This window comes from Garra rufa, chromosome 25 (genome assembly GCF_049309525.1).
Source record: "Garra rufa chromosome 25, GarRuf1.0, whole genome shotgun sequence".
NCBI lineage: Eukaryota > Metazoa > Chordata > Actinopteri > Cypriniformes > Cyprinidae > Garra > Garra rufa.
In genome coordinates, this window is record NC_133385.1 from 3236092 (window position 1) to 3258939 (window position 22848).

General features: G+C 31.7%; 1 protein-coding gene across 1 annotated transcript in view; it reads left to right on the forward strand.

Moving 5' to 3' along the window:
- Positions 1 to 295: 295 nt before the first annotated feature.
- LOC141301024 (protogenin B-like) overlaps positions 296 to 22848 on the forward strand; it is a gene marked incomplete at its 5' end in the record, with an annotated part of 37725 nt that continues 15172 nt past the window's right edge. Inside the window, 8 exons of the mRNA XM_073831278.1 lie at positions 296 to 447; positions 724 to 857; positions 959 to 1255; positions 6713 to 6872; positions 6955 to 7202; positions 9215 to 9379; positions 9463 to 9777; positions 15580 to 15765. Coding sequence (XP_073687379.1) covers positions 296 to 447; positions 724 to 857; positions 959 to 1255; positions 6713 to 6872; positions 6955 to 7202; positions 9215 to 9379; positions 9463 to 9777; positions 15580 to 15765 — 1657 coding nt within the window. The remainder of the gene's footprint in view (positions 448 to 723; positions 858 to 958; positions 1256 to 6712; positions 6873 to 6954; positions 7203 to 9214; positions 9380 to 9462; positions 9778 to 15579; positions 15766 to 22848) is intronic.

Consider the following 22848-nt stretch of genomic DNA (forward strand, 5'->3'; position numbering starts at 1 on the left):
ATTTTAAAACATCAGGTTAAACTAAATGATTTTTTTTTTTTTCAAAAAAGCTGAAATAGAATTCGTTTTTTTTTTTTTAACTTTTATTTCAGTTAATTTTTCAGTTATTTAATTTTAGTTGATGTATTTTATTTTAAATAGTTTTTATATTTTAATAGTTTTCATTTTAGTTAACTATAATAACCCTTATTGTGAACCATTTATGTCTTTTTTTTCACTCAGAAATACATCACTTTATGCTGATTTTGAACATATAAGACTTTGTCATAAATGATTTCTCTCTCTTCCCTTGACTTTTACAGATATCTTGTTGTTTGTTACTCATCCGGTCCCTGCTGAAGTCATGCTAGGATCCGTGGCCAGATTTTCCTGTGCCATCAGTGGATCAACAACAGCGGTTATCAGCTGGGAACACAACCAAAGATCTCTACCTCTGGATTCAGACAGGTGTGCACTTAAAAAAACACACACAAAAAAATTACAGGATATATTACTTCACATGTGGAACTAACTTCATCCGAAGCAGAATGAATCTGAAAATTAATATTACATATTTTGTATATCATTTTAAAATATATGATTAATATTTTTTTTACTTATAAAAGTAAAAGAGAGGTCATACTGGATTAAGTGGTCAAGCTTGTTTTTTGAAATATTTTGAATACTTTGGATCAACCTAAACTCATTTATACCAACGAAATATGTACTTTTGTATGATTTCAGAATCACTATTTTGCCAAATGGAGTGCTGCAGATTTGCGATGTGACAATGAGGGATGCCGGAAATTATCGCTGTATAGCAACAAATATGGCCAGTCGAATCAGGAGTCGAGAGGCCGAGCTGACCATCATCCCAGGTCTGTGTTTGTGTGAGGATGAACAGTGATCATTATCAGAATCGCTTCTCATATATAGGAAGTAGTAGCTTGGCATTGATTGTTTTTCGTTGTGATTCCAGCATCTGGTCCAAAGCCTCTCATGAAACCACATATCATAGCAGGACCACAGAACATCAGCGTTGGGCTGCATCGGTCTGCAGTCCTGGAGTGTTTGGCGGAGGGAAACCCTCGGCCACTTGTGTCCTGGAGCCGGGCTGACTCTAAACCCATAGACGTGTCTGGAGCCAGAGTGCTGGGAAATGGGAACCTGATTATCTCTAATGTCAAAGCTCAGCACAGCGGCACGTACTTGTGCCGAGCAACGACGCCAGGAACACGCAACTACACCATAGCGGCCGGAAACCTGACCGTACTTGGTGAGAATGTTTAACAGAACGGATGCACCATAAATGCTTCTGAAAGGCTGTTCACATCAAAAATGATAACTATAAGGATAACTCTATTAATGTTCACACCAATAACAATAACTATATAAGTATTTACACAAAGAAGGATAAAATGGATAACTATTTTAGTGTTCACATCAAGAACAAAAATATTAACAATATGCGTTTACACCGATAACAATAACTATAATAGCTATGTTAGTGTTCACACCAAGAACGTTAACTTTACTGATAACTGTATTATTATTTAATTTTACATCAAGAATGATAACATTAACAATAATTATATAAGTGTTCACACCAAGAACGTTAACTTTACCGATAACTATATTAGCGTTTACATCAAGAGCAAAAATATTAACAATAACTATGTTAGTGTTCACATCAAGAACGAAAACTTTACCGATAACTGTATTATTATTTAATTTTACATCAAGAATGATAACATTAACAATAATTATATAAGTGTTCACACCAAGAACGTTAACTTTACCGATAACTATATTAGCGTTTACATCAAGAGCAAAAATATTAACAATAACTATGTTAGTGTTCACATCAAGAACGATAACTTTACCGATAACTGTATTATCATTTATATCAAGAATGAAAACATTACCAATTACTATATTAGTGTTCACATCAAGAACATTAACTTTATCAATAACTATATTAGTGGTAAACATTAACAATAACTATGTTAGTGTTCACATCAAGAACGAAAACTTTCCCGATAACTGTATTAGCGTTAATATCAAAAACGAAAATATTAAGGATAACTATATTAGTGTTCGCACCAAGAACGATAACTTTACCGATAACTATATTAGCATTTATATCAAAAACGAAAACATTAAGGATAACTATATTAGTGTTCGCACCAAGAACGATAACTTTACCGATAACTATATTAGCGTTAATATCAAAAACGAAAATATTAAGGATAACTATATTAGTGTTCACACCAAGAAAGATAACTTTACCGATAACTATATTAGCGTTTATATAAAAAACGAAAATATTAAGGATAACTATATTAGTGTTCGCACCAAGAACGATAACTTTCCCAATAACTGTATTAGCGTTAATATCAAAAACGAAAATATTAAGGATAACTATATTAGTGTTCGCACCAAGAACAATAACTTTACCGATAACTATATTAGCGTTAATATCAAAAACTAAAACATTAAGGATAACTATATTAGTGTTCGCACCAAGAACGATAACTTTACCGATAACTATATTAGCGTTAATATCAAAAACGAAAACATTAAGGATAACTATATTAGTGTTCGCACCAAGAACGATAACTTTACCGATAACTATATTAGCATTTATATCAAAAACGAAAACATTAAGGATAACTATATTTGTGTGCACATCAAGAACGTCAACTTTCCCAATAACTATATTAGCGTTAATATCAAAAACGAAAATATTAAGGATAACTATATTAGTGTTCGCACCAAGAACGATAACATTACCGATAACTATATTAGCGTTTATATCAAAAACGAAAACATTAAGGATAACTATGTTAGTGCTCGTACCAAGAACGATAACTTTACCGATAACTATATTAGCGTTTATATCAAAAACGAAAATATTAAGGATAACTATGTTAGTGCTCACACCAATATTGTGAACTTTACCGATAACTATATTAGTGTTTATATCAAAAACGAAAATATTAAGGATAACTATGTTAGTGCTCACACCAATATTGTGAACTTTACCGATAACTATATTAGCGTTTATATCAAAAACGAAAATATTAAGGATAACTATATTAGTGTTCGCACCAAGAACGATAACTTTACCGATAACTATATTAGCATTAATATCAAAAACGAAAACATTAAGGATAACTATGTTAGTGCTCGCACCAAGAACGATAACTTTACCGATAACTATATTAGCGTTTATATCAAAAACGAAAATATTAAGGATAACTATGTTAGTGCTCACACCAATATTGTGAACTTTACCGATAACTATATTAGTGTTTATATCAAAAACGAAAATATTAAGGATAACTATGTTAGTGCTCACACCAATATTGTGATCTTTACCGATAACTATATTAGTGTTTATATCAAAAACGAAAATATTAAGGATAACTATGTTAGTGCTCACACCAATATTGTGAACTTTACCGATAACTATATTAGCGTTTATATCAAAAACGAAAATATTAAGGATAACTATATTAGTGTTCGCACCAAGAACGATAACTTTACCGATAACTATATTAGCGTTTATATCAAAAACGAGAACATTAAGGATAACTATGTTAGTGCTCACACCAAGATTGTTAACTTTACCGATAACTATATTAGCGTTTATATCAAAAACGAAAACATTAAGGATAACTATGTTTGTGCTCACACCAAGAACGTTAACTTTACCGATAACTATATTAGCGTTAATATCAAAAACGAAAATAAAGGATAACTATGTTAGTGCTCACACCAAGATTGTGAACTTTACCGATAACTATATTAGCGTTTATATCAAAAACGAAAATATTAAGGATAACTATGTTAGTGCTCACACCAAGATTGTTAACTTTACCGATAACTATATTAGCGTTTATATCAAAAACGAAAACATTAAGGATAACTATATTAGTGTTCGCACCAAGAACGATAACTTTACCGATAACTATATTAGCGTTTCTATCAAAAACGAAAACATTAAGGATAACTATGTTAGTGCTCACACCAAGATTGTGAATTTTACCGATAACTATATTAGCGTTTATATCAAAAACGAAAATAAAGGATAACTATGTTAGTGCTCACACCAAGAACGTTAACTTTACCGATAACTATATTAGCGTTTATATCAAAAACGAAAACATTAAGGATAACTATGTTAGTGCTCACACCAAGAACGTTAACTTTACCGATAACTATATTAGCGTTTATATCAAAAACGAAAACATTAAGGATAACTATGTTAGTGCTCACACCAAGAACGTTAACTTTACCGATAACTATATTAGCGTTTATATCAAAAACGAAAACATTAAGGATAACTATGTTAGTGCTCACACCAAGAACGTTAACTTTACCGATAACTATATTAGCGTTAATATCAAAAACGAAAATATTAAGGATAACTATGTTAGTGCTCACACCAAGATTGTGAACTTTACCGATAACTATATTAGCGTTTATATCAAAAACGAAAACATTAAGGATAACTATGTTAGTGCTCACACCAAGATTGTGAACTTTACCCATAACTATATTAGCTTTTATACCAAAACCAAAATATTAACAAAGCATATATTAGTGTTTACAATAAAAATGGTAATTTTACTGATAACTATATTAGTGTTTACATCGAGAACAAAAATATTAACAATAATTATATTAGTGTTCTCACTAAGAACGTTAAATTCACCAATAACTGCATTTATATCAAGAAAAGTTGCATTAACAATAACTATATGTGTTCAAAGCGATAACGATAACTATAATAACTATAATAACTATATTAGTCTTCAAACCAGAAATGTTAACTTTACCAATAGGCCTATGTCTCACTTCCTGCTTCCGGAACGCGGAGTAGGGAAATAAAACTTCCGGCCATTGCTAGTTTCTAGCTTAACTACATTTGTCAGTAGCGTGATGGTAGCTTCGCTGTTTTCTGAATCAAATAGCTTTTCAGTAGCTAAGCTCTTTTTTAATCAAGTAGCGCGGTAGCGTCAACAAAAGCTAAAAGCTACATATATTTCTAAACTTTAAGCTCAAATGGGAATTATAACTGCTACGGTTCACTGATCCTGGGTCAGTAAGCGACGCCACCGCCACTAAACCTTGTGACGCCATTGGCTCGTTAAACTGTCAGTCAAACCGTATTATTCCTCACACGCCTCTCTCGTGAATGAAGTGCGGCGCGCAGTTTGAAGCATTTCAGCTTGTTTGCAGGCTTAAGGTAAATAAAGAACTGTTGATTGAAAAAGTACATGTTTTCTGTATTTACAAAGGCTAATGTTTTTTTGCATTCGAGGAGATGAGAAGAGTGTCTTATGCTGCGTTCACACCGCCCAAACCGTCATGCGTCAGTTGCGGCAAGATTACATGTAAAGTCAATGGTTGAGTCCGTCAGAGGTCCGTCAGAGGCTCTGCGTTGCGTTGTGTCCGTTGGATCCGTCAACTTTTCAAGCGTTACCTGCGTTTCAAGCGTCAACGCAGCCAACGCAAGCAACGCAGAAGTTCAGCTAGTTGAACTTTTGACGGACTTAACGCACTTGACGCAGTGCGTCAACCAATCAGAGCGTCTCACTGTAGCGACGTCACCACACGTATTTTGAATGAAGCGGGAGCAGAAAAAACAACAACATACAATTCTCTGCGATTGAAGACGGCTACAAACTTATTCTAGCCGTCTGCAATCGCAGAGAATTGTATGATCCGTTCTCGTTGTTGTATAAAGACAGGAATGTAAAGGAACTTGCTTGGATGAAGATCGCTGAAGAGATCGGGTTGTCAAATCTTTTCTCAACATAATTATTTCCCATTTCGTTAGCTAGCGAAACATGTTCATGAGAGGATTCCAAAATGTCCAGTCCCAATAGTTTGCCATGGTTTATTCAGGGGAAGTGTGCAGAAAACTAGATGCGTTGGGAGCGTTGCCTGACGTGTGCGGTGTGAACGCACCAAAAAGCAAGCGTTGCCAGCTTCAACGTACATGCGTCAAACTAGATGCGTTAGGTGCGTTGCCTGACGCAGACAAAGTGTGCGGTGTGAACGCACCATTAGTCTAGCATTTGTTTGCTTCACATAAATTGCTTATGTGAAGCGCTGAATCTTTAAATCTTGGCTAAATGTCAAATAAATAAATAAATAAACTGAGTGCCCACGTAGCAACAGAAAACTGCATAATCTGCAATGCAGTTTAGTATTTCTGAATATAATAAATGTGACTTATAGGCCTAGCCGCTGTGACCTGTCGGTTTAATTTTCTTCTCAAAGACTTACAATTCATGTTAGCGTGTTTTTTTTTTTTTTTTACTTTCGGAAAACTATTCCTAAGTTTGGACGTTTCTACTTGAGTGTTCATTTACAATCCGAACCACGTCATCGCAGGTGACTTCAGGCAAGTTACGGAGGGACTTGGTCCAGCGGTGTTTATCGGCCTCCGCCATTGTAAAAAGCTAACCGGAACTGCCGTCTCCCCACTCAGAGACGTTCTTCGATATTCAATTGTTGCGTGACATATGTTCACATTAAAAACAATAACATTAACGATAAATATATTTCACCAACATCTTTCTATGTCATTATCATATATATGAGGACTCTCTCTTAGTGTTGAATGATTATTAAAATGTTTTTGTTTAATTAACTATACTTATTGTTCTTGAACAGTCCTTTAAAACTGTTCTCACTGCATTTTCACCCAATTTTGCAGTTCCTCCGACTCTAGTGGAGAAACCACAGAGTCAGACTCGACCCAGAGCTGGTACGGCCCGTTTCAGCTGTCAGGCCGAAGGGACACCTGCTCCCCGAATCACCTGGTTTAAGAACGGTCAGGTGATCCACTCCAACGGACGTACTAAGATGTACAACAAGTATGTACAGAGAAATAACTTCAGTAAAACTAAAAGTCATAATCTATATAATACTGACTTATGTCTCTTTATTGTGTGCTAGTAAACTGGTGATAACCCAGATAATTCCGGAAGATGATGCCTTTTACCAGTGCCAAGCGGAGAACTCTCAAGGCTCGGTTGTGTCTACCTCACGTCTTATTGTGGTGCTATCGGAGGACCGTCCCAGTGCTCCACGTAACGTCCACTCAGAAACCATCTCAAGCTCTGCCATCTTACTGGCATGGGAGAGACCGCAGTACAACGCGGATAAAGTTATCGCCTACTCCATACACTACATGAAGTCTGAGGGTGAGTGATTGAAATTGAAGTTCCCAGCTGGTTTATGTCTAGTTTACACCGTTTTTAAACCAGATGAAAATCATGCTGCTTTAAGTCATTTAAAGTCTTTTTTTTTCATTTTTACCTCATAATATTGAATCTTCAAGTTTTTAGGTGCCACACCCACATCTCAACATCCAAACAACCACAGATGCATAGAACAAAATCACACCTTAAACCCAGCCCCTTCAAGTACACTCTCATCTGTTTCCATACCTTTAAGCGCCACACCCACATCTTAATATCCAATCACTGATGTCTAGAACCAAGTCCTGCCTTAAACCCTGCCCCTTCAAGTCCTACCTTAAACTCCGCCCTCATCCACTTTCATTTTTAAGCGCCACACCCAGATCACAACATCAAATCAACAATCAATGCATAGAGCCAAGTCTCGCCTTAAACCCTGCCCCTTCAAGCTCACGCTCATCCACCTCCACTTTTGAATGCCATGCCTATATCTCAACAACTAATTAATAACTGATGCATAGAACCAAGTCCAGACTTAAACCTTGCCTCTTCAAGCCACTCTCACATGACAACATCCAAACAACAACCAATTCATAGAACCAAGCCCCGCCTTAAACTCCTCCCGTTCAAGCAGGGATCATCTGCTCTCATTTTAAGTGCCACACCCACATGACAACATCCAATCAACAATCGATTCATAGATCCAAGCCCCGTCTTAAACTCTGCCCCTTCAAGTTCACGCTCATCCACCTCCACTTTTGAGTGTGACACCCACATCTAAACAACCAATTAACAACCAAAGCATAGAACCAAGTCCCGCCTTAAACCCTGCTCCTTCAAGAATACTCTTCCACTTCCATTAAGTGCCAAGCCCAGATCACAACATCCAATCAACAACCATTGCATAGAACCAAGCCCCGCCTTAAACTCCGCCCCTTCAAGCACACACTCATTTGCTTCCATTTTTAAGTGCCACACACACACATCATACCATTCAATCAACAACTGATGCATAGAACCAAGTCCCGCCTTACACCCCGCCCCTTCAAGAACACTCTTCTGCTTCCATTAGGTGCCACACCCACATCACAACATCTAATCAACAACTGATGAATAGAACCAAGTCCCGCCTTAAACCCTGCCCCTTCAAGAACACTCTTCCGCTTCCATTAAAGGAGTAGTTCACTTTCAGAACTAAAAATTTACCGATAATGTACTCACCCCCTTGCCATCCAAGATGTTCATGGCTTTCTTTCTTCTGTCGATAAGAAATTAAGTTTTTTGAGGAAAACATTTTTAGGATTTCTCTCCATAATATGGACTTCTATGGTGCCCCTGAGTTTGCACTTCCAAAGTGCAGTTTAAATGCAGCTTCAAATGGCTCTAAATGATCCCAGCTGGGGAAGAAGGGTCTTATCTAGCAAAACGATTGATTATTTTCTAAAAACATTTACAATTTATAAACTTTTTAATCTCTACACAGAGTACACACAGAGCTAGACAAGATGAGCATTTAAGGTTAAAAAGTATATAAAATGTATTTTTTTTTTTTAGAAAATAACTGCTCGTTTCGCTAGATAAGACCCTTCTTCCTCGGCTGTGATGGTTTAGAGCTCTTTGAAGCTGCATTTTGGAAGTTCAAACTCGGGGGCACCATAGAAATCCATTATATGGAGAGAAATCCTTAAATGTTTTCCTTACGACTGAAGAAAGAAAGACATGAACATCTTGGATGACAAGGGGGTGAGTACATTATCTGTACATTTTTGTTCTGAAAGTGAACTACTCCTTTAAGTGCCACGCGCAGATCACAACATCCAATCAACAACTGATACATAGAACCAAGTCCCTCCTTAAACTACATCCTTTCAAGCTCACGCTCATCCACCAAATCTAATCTGCACCTGTAATTCAACTTGACAATAATCATAGTGTGAGATCTCAGTTGTCTCCATTATTCTTATTCTAATTGACTGAATTAGAAACGGCACTGACTGTAGTGTCTATACTCACAGGTCTAAACAACGAAGAGTATCAGGCTGTGATCGGGAATGACACGACCAGCCACATCGTGGATGATTTGGAGCCAGCACGAAACTACACATTTTATATCGTTGCCTACATGCCAATGGGTGCCAGTCGCATGTCAGAGCAGGTCACGCAGCACACGCTGGAGGATGGTGAGCCTGTGGACTTCTAGACCATTCCCAGAACTTACATTTTCCAGAAAACTTCCCTCATAAAATGTGTTTTTGATCCCTAGTGCCTCTCCGTACCCCTGAGTTGAGCCTGACGAGTCGCAGTCCCTCCGACATCCTGGTGTCCTGGCAGCCGCTTCCTCCCAAACTCAGCCGCGGACGTGTGTCTGCGTACCGTCTGTCCTACCGTACGGCCACGGACGAGCAGATAATCTCCGTCGAGCTGCCCGTCCCGAGTGAGAACTGCACCCAGTTCCTTCTGCAGGGTCTGCAGCCTGACACCATCTACCTGATCCGCATGTCCGTGTCGACCCGAGTGGGCTGGAGCCAACCGTCCGCCTGGAACTCCCATCGCACGCCCAAAACATCCAGCACCACAGGTAAGAGAACAAACCAGGAAAAACCTTATTTTGGCTCAGAACCGTCTGCTTTGTGATACTACACTATTAAAATACGGGGGGTTGCAGCAATGCCATAGCAGAACCATTTTTGGTTTTCCAAAGAACCCATCTGAAGAATTATCTAAAGAACCCTTTTTCCACTATAAAGAACCTTTTGTGCAATGGAAAGATTCCATGGACGTTGAAGGTTCTTCATTTATTTTTGAAAGTGTTCTTAACTCTTATTTTTAAGTCCATCAACTGCTTGCGCAGTCATAAATCTCTTGATGGCTGCCAACATTTTTCTCTGTAACATTAGGCTGTTTTGATTTAAATAATGACGAATCTTTTGTGATTACATTAGTTTGCTCAGATGTAAAGTTAATTATGAAATTGTTTTTATTACTTATTAATTCATTTACCTGCACTAATTCCTTACCTTCCTTTACCTTTAGTAAATTGCAGCCATGTCGTACTAATTTGTACTCTTGTTTTAGTAAATTGCAGCCAAAATCATAATAGTTAATTCCCTCGTTTTAGTAAATGGTGGCCATGTAGAACTAATTTGTACTAATTAATTCCCTCATTTTGTTGAATCATGGCCATGTAGCACTAATTTGTTTCCTCATTTTAGTAAATCACAGCCAATTCATACTAACTCCTTTTCTCGTTTTAGTAAATCGTGGCCACACTGTACTAATTTATTCCATAATTTTAGTAAATTGTGGCCAATTTGTGCTAATTTGTTTTCATTTTTTAGTAAATCGCAGCCAATTTCTACTAATTTGTATCCTTGTTTAGCAACTGGTGGCTAATTCGTACTATTTTGTTTTCATTTTTTTGTGACTCATGACCAATTCATAATTTTTTTTTTCTTATTTTAGTAAATCGTGGCCAATTAGTGTCCATATTTAAGTAAATCACAGCCAATTCATACTAACTTGTTTCCAAATCATGGCCAATTCTTACTAATTTGTTTCCATATTTTAATAAATCACAGCCAATTTCTACTAATTTGTTTCCTCGTTTAGCAACTGGTGGCTAATTCTTACTATTTCGTTTTCATTTTTTAGTGACTCATGACCAATTCGTAATTTTTTTTTGTTTCCCATTTTAATAAATCACAGCCAATTCATACTAATTTGCTTCCTTGCTTTAGTAAATCATGGCCAATTCATACTAATTTGTTTCCTTCGCTCCCAGCCATGTTGAACTACTAAATTCTCTAGTTTTCATTTGTCAAAATGAGGGAATTTATTAGTACAATGTGGCCATGTTTTACTAAATCAAGGGAACGAATGCTCAATTTGTAGTAATTAAATTTTTGTCCACGTCATGTGTGGGGCTCCTTACAAATTCTTTCCACATCTTCTGGTTTACGCATCTTCGCTTGCTTTTGAATCTGGAAGAGTGAATAACAGTGAAAATGGATTGCTGGAATAACTCATCAATGGCAGAAAAGCATTGTGTAACAGATTACAGAAAATGTTATCAGTGACAGGGAAAGAGTTATAAGAATTTAAGAATTTATGTCTTTTTTTATTAGTTTGAAGAACATTTTAAAAATCTGAACTATAAAGAACCTTTTAATAGAATGAAAAGTTTTCCATAACTGTTAAAAGTTCTGCTTGCAGGGTTTCCGCGGGGTCTTAAAAAGTCTTAAAAAGTCTAAAATTTTAAAATCACAATTTAAGGCCTTAAAAAGTCTTAAATTTGCTGTTCTAGGTCTTAAATAATTTTACACAGGTCTTATTTTTCCGATGTCCATGTAACGCTACATCTAATTCTCGTCTAAATTCTCTTTTTGTTGTTTCCATGCTGTTGTAGTTCTTTATTTCACTATTCCAAATATAATTTGCTGTATTTAAACTACAAATGAGACCAACATGCAATAGCCAATCAGCTTTCTGTAATTGGCGCGAGTCTCTCTCGGCTTGTACCGCAGAAGTAAAATGGATTTAACTTTTTAGCTATGAGGAAGTGCAAGTTTAGCGATACTTAGCTTGAAAAAAAAATTGGCTAAGGCCAGTTGCTAACAACTGTAGATTTTTTTTGTCTGTATATAATGTTATCAATAATTATATTAAATATAGGTCAAGCTAGCTGACCGCCAGCCTTCGAGATACTTTTAAAATGTTTTTTTTTTCTTGCCCGACCGAACATACCGTGTATAGTTTATTTATAACATGATATAGTTCAGTAATTTACCAAGTGAGCTTTTTGCTGAAAATTCTCACAATTACAAATGTTACATTAAGTTTAGCTCCATAAACAAGTATTTAGTCAAGTAGTTACTTACATATTAGAAAAAATATTTCCACTGTTTTGTTCTCTTTCACCAACGGAAATAGTAACAAACAAGGATCGCATTTTTTATTTTTATTTTTTGCTAGTGGTACTTTTATGGGGATATTTTGTGTGGAATAGTATCTGCTGAAATCAAAAATTCACTGATTTTAGTAATAAATTAGACGTAGTAATAAATTAAATTTATGACAGCCATGAAATTTTGTTTACTTTTTACATTAAACACATTAAATATTAAATGTATGCATGTAATATAATATCTATTTCTATTACAGGTTTAGGTCTTAAATGTCATATAAGGTGGTATTAAAAAGGTCTTAAAAAGTCTTAAATTTCACTTGTTCATATCTGCAGAAACCCTGTGCTTGGAACCATCGAAGCAAAGAACACTTTATTTTTAAGAATGTAGCAAATGTAACAAATCCAGAATAGCAACATCCTAGCAACCAGCCAAAACAATTTGGCGTTTTGTCAGCGAGTTCTGCACGGTCAACTCACCGCTCTCATTTTCTTCAGATGAAATAGAGTTTTATTTAACGCAGCTTTCAGAAAAGGTCCAACAATCTCCGTAAGCCGCTGAAGTGGGCAGCTCAGACCGTGACAGATGCCTTTGGCTTTCAGGACTTGGCTTTGTTCCGGTGTTCCGTTTGTTACTCTATGACCCTTGACCCCGGCTGTCAGTTAGGCACTGAGGGACGGCTCAGTTTCGGGTCATAAAGGGATCGCTCCAGGCAGCCCAAAGAATAGTCCTGTTTCAGAAATGGCCTTTATTTTCTCTTTCAGCCTTTTCTGATGGATATTTGCTTTACCGGATCTTTCTGTTATGTTTATTTAGACAAACTCATCTTGAACTTGTCTGGTTGAAAACAGAGATAGATTTGGGATTGAATTTGGCCGTAACTTTGTTTGAGTTTGAGTGGTTGGAAGGAACTTACAAGGAACTCATCAAAGCCTTAATAATTAAAGCCCACTTGAATCGATGGTGGAATGTCACTAGTTGAGATGTTGTGTCGATACTGATGCTTTTATACATCCTTGATTGTTCTGCCCTAAGCATTGTTACTTTATTGATTCAGATCCTACATGTTTTCCTATCTGGACACACAGCGATAAAGCGGTTTCTCACTTCATTAGATAGTGTAGCATAACTGTCAGCAGTTAAAAAAAGTAAATCTGATGTGTTTCTCGCTGAATTGTAATGTTTTATTCTTTTAAGCAGTAAACCTGGAAAATTAATATGAATATAAAATAAAACTTTTCTTAGAATTACGAGTTTATATCTTTTTTATCGCAATTGCAGGTTATCTTAAAATTCAGATTTTTTTTCTTCCCAGAATTTTATACCAAGCAAATAAAACTTTTCTTAGAAGTACAAGTTTATCTTATAATTCTTAACTTTTTTATTGCAATTTTACTTTATATCATAAAATTCTGATGTTTTTTCTAACAATTGCGACTTTATATCCTAAAATTCTAACTTTTCTTCTCAGAATTTTCTTCTCAGAGTTTATATCAAGCAAATAAAAACTTTTCAACTTAACTTAAAATTACAAGTTTATCTTATAATTCTGATATCTTACAATTCTGTCTTTTTTTCAACAATTGTAACTTTATATCTTAAAATTCGGACTTTTCTGCTCAGAATTGTGAGTTTATACCAGGCTAATAAAATTTTTCTTAGAATTACAAGTTCATATCTTATAAGTATGACTTTTTTATCGCAATGTCGAGTTTATGTCTTAAAATTCTGACTTTTGTTTTTCAGAATTGCAAGTTTATATCAAACAAATAACTTTTCTTTGAAAAAGAGTTTATATCTTACAATTTTGACTTTTTTATGGCAATGGTGACTTTATATCTTTAAATTCAGAATTTTTTCTCAGAACTGCAAGTTTAAATCAAGCAAATAAAACTTTTCTTACAATTGCAAGTTTATAAACTCAAAGTTTATTAGTCACTTAAATTTTTTCTCACAATTGCTAGTTATGTCTCGCAAATCAGACTTTTTTATTGCTATTGTGTGTTATGTTAAAATTCTATTTTCTCATAATTGTGAGTTATATCAAGCAAATAAAACTTTCCTTAGAATTACGAGTTTATATCTTATAATTCAGACTTTATCACAAATTCAACTTTATATCTTAAAATTCAGATTTTTCTTCTCAGAATTGAGTTTATATCTTACAATTTGGACTTTTTTTCCCAACAGTTGCTAATTTATATCTCACAGTTCTGACCTTTTTCCAACAATTGTGACTTTATATCTTAAAATTCTGACATTTACAATAATTTTTCCTCAGAAAATGTACAAATTTACTGTATTTCTATCTGTAGTTGTTTTAATGTGAATTACGAGTTTATATCTTATAATTATGACTTTTTTTTATCACAACTGTGAGTTTATATTTTAGAAATTTGACTTTTCTTCTCAGAATTGAATCGCACAATCTGACTTTTTTCCAACACTTGCGACTTTACATCTTAAAATTCTGATGTTTCCAACCATGTTTCATCAGAAAATGTACAAATATACTGTATTTATATCTGTAGTTAATTTAATGTGAATTACGAGTTTAAATCTTATAATTCTGACTTTATCACAACTTTATATTTTAAAACTCTGACTTTTTTTTCCAACAATTGTGACTTTACATCTTAAAATTCTGATGTTTCCAACCATTTTTCCTCAGAAAATGTACAAATATACTGTATTTCTATCTGTAGTTGATTTAAGGTGAATTACGAGTTTATATCTTATAATTCTAATTTTTTTTATATTTATATGTTTATATTTTAAAATTCAAAATTTTTCTTCTCAGAATTGAGTTTATCTTACAATTTGGACTTTTTTTCCCAACAGTTGCTAATTTATATCTCACAGTTCTGACCTTTTTCCAACAATTGTGACTTTATATCTTAAAATTCTGACATTTACAATAATTTTTCCTCAGAAAATGTACAAATTTACTGTATTTCTAATCATGACTTTTTTTTGATCACAACTGTGAGTTTATATTTTAGAAATTTGACTTTTCTTCTCAGAATTGAATCGCACAATCTGACATTTTTCCATCAATTGCGACTTTATATCTTACAGTTCATTTAACCTTTCTGCTCATAATAGTGAGTTTATATCAAGCAAATTTAACGATTTCATATCTTATAATTATAACATTTTATTGTAATTTTGACTTTATATCATTGCGACTTTGTCTTAAAATTCATACTTTTCTTCTCAGAGTTTATATCAAGCAAATAAAACTAATTTACTACAATTACAAGTTTATTTTATAATTCTGACTTTTTTATGGCAACTTAAGTTAATATTTTCAACATTCTGACATTTCTTCTTAGAATTGAGTTTACATCTTACAATTTGGACTTTTTTCATTTATATCAAAATTCTGACGTTTCCAACTATTTTTCCTCAGAAAATGTACAAATATACTGCATTTTTATCTGTTGTTGATTTAATGTGTCTGTTTGTTCCCTCAGTGCCTCCTGCCCCAAACCTTGAGCTTGAACCTCTGAACTGCACCTCAGTGACGGTCCGCTGGCATCCGGCTCCCAGCGACGCTGTCCTCCAGGGATACAAGCTGTCTTTCCACCCAGACGGCCAATCAGAGGACTCGGTTCTCCAGCTGACCCCACATGACCACCAGCGCTCCATCACAGGACTCAGTGAGTGACACACATTCACCTCTCACTTAAACAGCCTGCAACCACCAATAACAAAAACACTTAGGAACGTCAGCAGTTCATTCCTATGGAAGCTTATTTCCATCACCGAATCAGAAATACAAGACGGACAGTTCTGACTTTTTTGCCCCACGTTTATATCGTGGAAAAAAACTCTTTTTTTTTTCAGAATTGTAAGTGTATATCTCTCAATTCTGAATTTTCTTCTCAGAAATGTAAGTTAAAAAAGTAGATAAAACTTTTTTCTAGGGCTGCTCGATTTTGGCAAACAATCATAATCACGATTATTTTGGTCAATATTTTAATCACGATTATTTAAACGATTATGACAGGCTCCAAAACTTTACATAGTGATTAAATTAAAGATAGCAATACAGCCAGAAAAAAGATACAAAAAAAATAGTGCTTTAAAAAAACTGAATACTTTTATGCAAGTCTAAAGTAGTCTAACAATACTATAGAAATTGAATGTGATTATTTGAATGTAAAATAAAACAATGTCTTCACTGTAATGGTTAAACATGCTTTGTTTCTTATTGAAACTACAAACGTCCTTCATTCAAAAGCAGTGAGTGATTTTTCTCTGTGTTTTTACGTTTTATTTATATTAGGCACAGAGAAAATCTGTATTTCTAAGAATCTTTTTAGCGCAATTTCATATCCTAAAATTCTGACTTCTCAGAATTGCGAGTTTATATTAAGCTAATAAAACTTTTCTTAGAATTACAAGTTTATATGTTATAATTCAGGCTTTTGTATCGCAATGTTGACTTTATATCTTAAAATTCTGACGTATATTTTTTTTTAGTCAGATTTTTTTTTTCATATTTGCGATTTTATATCAAGCTAATAAAACTTTTCTTGAATGAAGAGTTTTTATCTTATAATCCTGACTTTTTTATGGCAATTGTGACTTTATATCTTAAAATTCTGACCTTTTTTTTTTTTTTACCAACAATCTTAATTCTGACTTCTCAGAATTGTGAGTTTATATCAAGCAAATAAAACTTTTCTTAGAATTACAAGTTTATATCTTATAATTCTAACTTTTTTATCCGAATTGTGACTTTATTTCTTAAAATTCAGACTTTTTTTTTTTTAGTCAGATTTTTTTTTTCTTCATATTTGCGAGTTTGTATCAAGCAAATAAAACTTTCCTTAGAATTAGGAGTTTATATCTCATTATATCTTAATAACTCTGACTGATTCTACGGCAATTGTAATGTTATATCTTAAAAAAACTTCCAACAATTGACTTTATATCTGAAAATTCTGACTTTTCTTCTCAAAAATGCAAGTTTATCAAGCCGATAAAACTTTTCTCAGAATTGCAAATTTATAACTCAATTTCTCGTTTATGTGTCACAAATCAGACTTCCACAGTTTCTAGTCTGAATTAGCTGCTTAAGACAACTATAAATATGCGATTTAATCTTAAATGAGAAATCGACCCACGTATTTTTCATTTTACACTAGGATACAAAAAAGTAATGTAGCATCAATAAAAATCTCCTGAAATGTAAAACTGGACAAGGAAATATTCCACAGTTTCTTTCAGCATCTGTCCCATGTTTGTGGTCATTGTGGATCTGATTGTCCCTGGCCAGATTGAGATTTGCTGATCAATAATTGGCCTTCTTCTGTTGGCACTTATGCACGGTCGCCCTGTCCACCGCATCCGCGGCTTTGTACGTGTCACGCAGTTTCCCCTCAGTGTCAAGGGTCACAGCCCAGATGTCTCCTTCTAGCTTTCCCATCATTCTCCATGGCCGTCTATTGTGTTTGGGTTTAAGGTCGGCCAGAGGCCCGTGAGAGCGACCCTCCCCCGTCGCCACTACAGCTGGACACTTACAGCCAACAAAGGATTCTGGGATTGGTCTGAACTGGACAGAAGTGACCCAAGACCAAAGAACTTGATGCAAATTTGAGTTTAATCTGCTGATGGAGTGAAACCAGTCAAACTGATTAGGGTTAGCCTGCGGTTAGACTAATATTCGATGGGAGATAAATCCTAAAACTTTTTTTTTTAAAGAAAATTATTAGAAGTAATTTGATTAGGATTTCCAGTTTGATAGATATGCTTTGCCTTTCAAACTTGTATTGGGAAATAAATACATTTTCTAATTTTCTAAGTTTTTTAAACAAGATTTTTATATAGAACATTTGACCTTTTCTAGTTTTAGCTGGGAAATAAATATGTTCTAATTCTCTTAGAAAACATCTAGTTTTTAAAATATATAAAAAATATATATCTTAATTCACTTAAAACTTGATTTGATTTGAGCAATTTATCTAGCATTTTTAACATTTCAAACTTTCTTAGAAGATTAGAACATTTCTAAATATTTTAATTATTAATTGATTAATTTAAAGAAAATTTTTAAAAGTCTTTTGATTAGGATTTACAGTCAGATAAATATGCTTATAAAGATAAATATGCTTTACCTTGAAATAAATTCATTTTTTAATTTTCTTAGTTTCTTAGATGGGATATTTTTTTAATATAAAAAAAATCTTAATTCACTTAATTTACTTAAAACAAATTAATTAAAAATTATTTGAAATATTTGAAAAAAATATATATATATTAAGAAAATTTGAGTGATTTAACTAGCTTTTCTAAATTTTACCTGGGAAATAAATAAATTTTCTAATTTTCTAAGTTTCTTAGACAATGGATTTAAAAAAAAAAAAAGATTAAGATATTATTTTTTATATAGAACATTTGACCTTTTCCAGTTTTAGCTGGGAAACAAATATGTTCTAATTCTCTTAGAAAACATCTAGTTTTGAAAATAGAAAATATATCTTAATTCACTTAAAACTTGATTTGATTTGAGTAATTTATCTAGCATTTTTAACATTTCAAACTTTCTTAGAATATTAGAACATTTCTAAATATTTTAATTATTAATTAATTAATTTAAAGAAATTTTTTAAAAGTCTTTTGATTAGGATTTACAGTCCGATAAATATGCTTATAAAGATAAATATGCTTTACCTTGAAATAAATTAATTTTTAATTTTTCTTAAAAGTTTCTTAGATGGGATATTTTTTTAATATAAAAAAAAATCTTAATTCACTTAATTTACTTAAAACAAATTAATTAAAAATTATTTGAAATATTTGAAAAAAATATATATATATTAAGAAAATTTGAGTGATTTAACTAGCTTTTCTAAATTTTACCTGGGAAATAAATAAATTTTCTAATTTTCTAAGTTTCTTAGACAATGGATTTAAAAAAAAAAAAAGATTAAGATATTATTTTTTATATAGAACATTTGACCTTTTCCAGTTTTAGCTGGGAAACAAATATGTTCTAATTCTCTTAGAAAACATCTAGTTTTGAAAATAGAAAATATATCTTAATTCACTTAAAACTTGATTTGATTTGAGTAATTTATCTAGCATTTTTAACATTTCAAACTTTCTTAGAATATTAGAACATTTCTAAATATTTTAATTATTAATTAATTAATTTAAAGAAATTTTTTAAAAGTCTTTTGATTAGGATTTACAGTCCGATAAATATGCTTATAAAGATAAATATGCTTTACCTTGAAATAAATTAATTTTTAATTTTTCTTAAAAGTTTCTTAGATGGGATATTTTTTTAATATAAAAAAAAATCTTAATTCACTTAATTTACTTAAAACAAATTAATTAAAAATTATTTGAAATATTTGAAAAAAAAATATATATATTAAGAAAATTTGAGTGATTTAACTAGCTTTTCTAAATTTTTCTTGGGGAAATAAATACATTTTCAAATTTTCTAAGTTTCTTAGACAAAGGATAAAAAAAAAAAAAAAGATTAAGATATTATTTTTATATAGAACATTTGACCTTTTCCAGTTTTAGCTGGGAAATAAATATGTTCTAATTCTCTTAGAAAACATCTAGTTTTTAAAATAGAAAATTTATCTTAATTCACTTAAAACTTGATTTGATTTGAGTAATTTATCTAGCATTTTTAACATTTCAAACTTTCTTAGAATATTAGAACATTTCTAAATATTTTAATTATTAATTGATTAATTTAAAGAAAATTTTTAAAAGTCTTTTGATTAGGATTTACAGTCCGATAAATATGCTTATAAAGATAAATATGCTTTATCTTGAAATAAATTCATTTTTTTAATTTTCTTAGTTTCTTAGATGGGATACTTTTTTTTATATAAAAAAAAATCTTAATTCACTTAATTTACTTAAAACAAATTAATTAAAAATTATTTGAAATATTTGAAAAAAATATATATATTAAGAAAATTTGAGTGATTTAACTAGCTTTTCTAAATTTTACCTGGGAAATAAATAAATTTTCTAATTTTCTAAGTTTCTTAGACAATGGATTAAAAAAAAAAAAAAGATTAAGATATTATTTTTATATAGAACATTTGACCTTTTCCAGTTTTAGCTGGGAAACAAATATGTTCTAATTCTCTTAGAAAACATCTAGTTTTGAAAATAGAAAATATATCTTAATTCACTTAAAACTTGATTTGATTTGAGGAATTTATCTAGCATTTTTAACATTTCAAACTTTCTTAGAATATTAGAACATTTCTAAATATTTTAATTATTAATTGATTAATTTAAAGAAAATTTTTAAAAGTCTTTTGATTAGGATTTACAGTCCGATAAATATGCTTATAAAGATAAATATGCTTTACCTTGAAATTAATTTTTAAATTTTCTTAGTTTCTTAGATGGGATATTTTTTTAATATTAAAAAAATCTTAATTCACTTAATTTACTTAAAACAAATTAATTAAAAATTATTTGAAATATTTGAAAAAAATATATATATATTAAGAAAATTTGAGTGATTTAACTAGCTTTTCTAAATTTTTCTTGGGGAAATAAATACATTTTCTAATTTTCTAAGTTTCTTAGACAATGGATAAAAAAAAAAAAGATTAAGATATTATTTTTTATATAGAACATTTGACCTTTTGTAGTTTTAGCTGGGAAACAAATATGTTCTAATTCTCTTAGAAAACATCTAGTTTTTAAAATAGAAAATTTATCTTAATTCACTTAAAACTTGATTTGATTTGAGTAATTTATCTAGCATTTTTAACATTTCAAACTTTCTTAGAATATTAGAACATTTCTAAATATTTTAATTATTAATTAATTAATTTAAAGAAAATTATTAAAAGTCTTTTGATTAGGATTTACAGTCAGATAAATATGCTTATAAAGATAAATATGCTTTACCTTGAAATAAATTAATTTTTAAATTTTCTTAGAAGTTTCTTAGATGGGATAATTTTTTAAATATAAAAAAATCACTTAATTTACTTAAAACAAATTACTTTAAATATATATATATTTTAAATATTTGAAAAAAAAAAAAATTACGAAAATTTGAGTGATTTAACTAGCTTTTCTAAATTTTACCTGGGAAATAAATACATTTTCAAATTTTTTTAGTAAGTAAATCAAGTAAATCTTAATCTACCTAATTTACTTAAAACAAATTACTAAGTAATTTGATTATGATTTCCATATAGATAGAAATGTTTTACCTATCTAGGTTTTAACTTTGAAATAAATACATTTTTTATTTTTCTTAGAAAATGTCTAATTTTTAAAATGAGAAACAAATCTTAATTTACATTGTCAAGAAAATGTGTGAGGAATTTGTTTAGGATTTCTATATAAATAAATAAGTTTTACCTTTCTAATTTTTTTTTTTTTTTTTTTTTGAGAAATGAATATTCTTATTCTTAGAATATTAAAACATTTATTTTACATAAATACATTTATTTTAATTTTTAATTTTAATTTAATTTTAATTTGATTAGGATTCTCACATTTAGTAGATAGAAATATTTTTTTTTTCTTTTTTTTTTTATTGGTTTAAAAACAATGGAATTATCTGGAATATGGATTTAAAAGATCAGAATGGGTAAACAGTAATGCTTTTTATTATTATTATTATTATTATTATTATTATCATAGTTTTAGTTTTCTCAAAAATTAAAGACCGAACCATTTAACGTTATCTCAAGGCCTGTTTTTCCTAACTGGTTGAGCATGAAGTTTTATCTGGGTTGGCCCCAGACCTCAGCTCATAAACCTTTCGTCCCGGGAGACGGTCATTTCGGCAGCTGAGAGCCGCCTGTGAAGGTGCCCTCAGATCTCTGACCTCTCAACCCCTAAAGGGGCTCTTAACAGTCACTCCACGGATGCAAACCATAGATAAGTTTCCCAAATACATGCATTAAGACCAACTCAGATTCAACACTTTCCAAAACAACTACCAGATGAAAATGCACACACTGGATCAACATTTGCATGCTTTCACATGAGTCTACAATTCAAATGGCTGACTTTTTTAGCAGAATTTATGAAATATCCATTGCTTTGACATTGCTGTTACATGCTAGACAGCAAAGGCATAATTTGCATGAATTAAATGACCCATATATGCTGATTTCTCTGTGCTGAATCACAGCTCCACCTGCTGTCTGTGTGATGCACTGCACATTACAAATTATGCCACTTTATATACGCCATTATGTAAAAAGTACATTTTTATGATTTCTTTTTTTTTGTCAGTCCCCAGTGTGATACCATGTGAAACTGTTTGCATTTCATGTTAGTCATTTAGTGAACTCTTTAAGACTCTTTGTCTAATTTTACATAAGATTACAGTGCCTTGCGAAATTATTCATACCCCTTCATTTTTTTTTCACATTTTATGTTGCTGCCTAATGTTAAACTACTTTAAATTTAGTGCTGTCAAACGATTAATCGCGATTAATCGTATCCAAAATAAAAGTTGTTGTTTACACAATATATGTGTGTGTACTGTGTATATTTAATATCTATATAAATACACACATATGCATGTATGTATTTAAGAAAAATATGTTATGTTTATATATTAAATATATTTATATATAATATTAATTATTGAATAAAAATGTATTTCAAAATCAATATAGAAAATATTCTCAAAATATATACTGTATGTGTGTGTATTTATATGTGCATAATAAATATACACACTACACACACATATATTATGTAAACCACAACTTATTTTG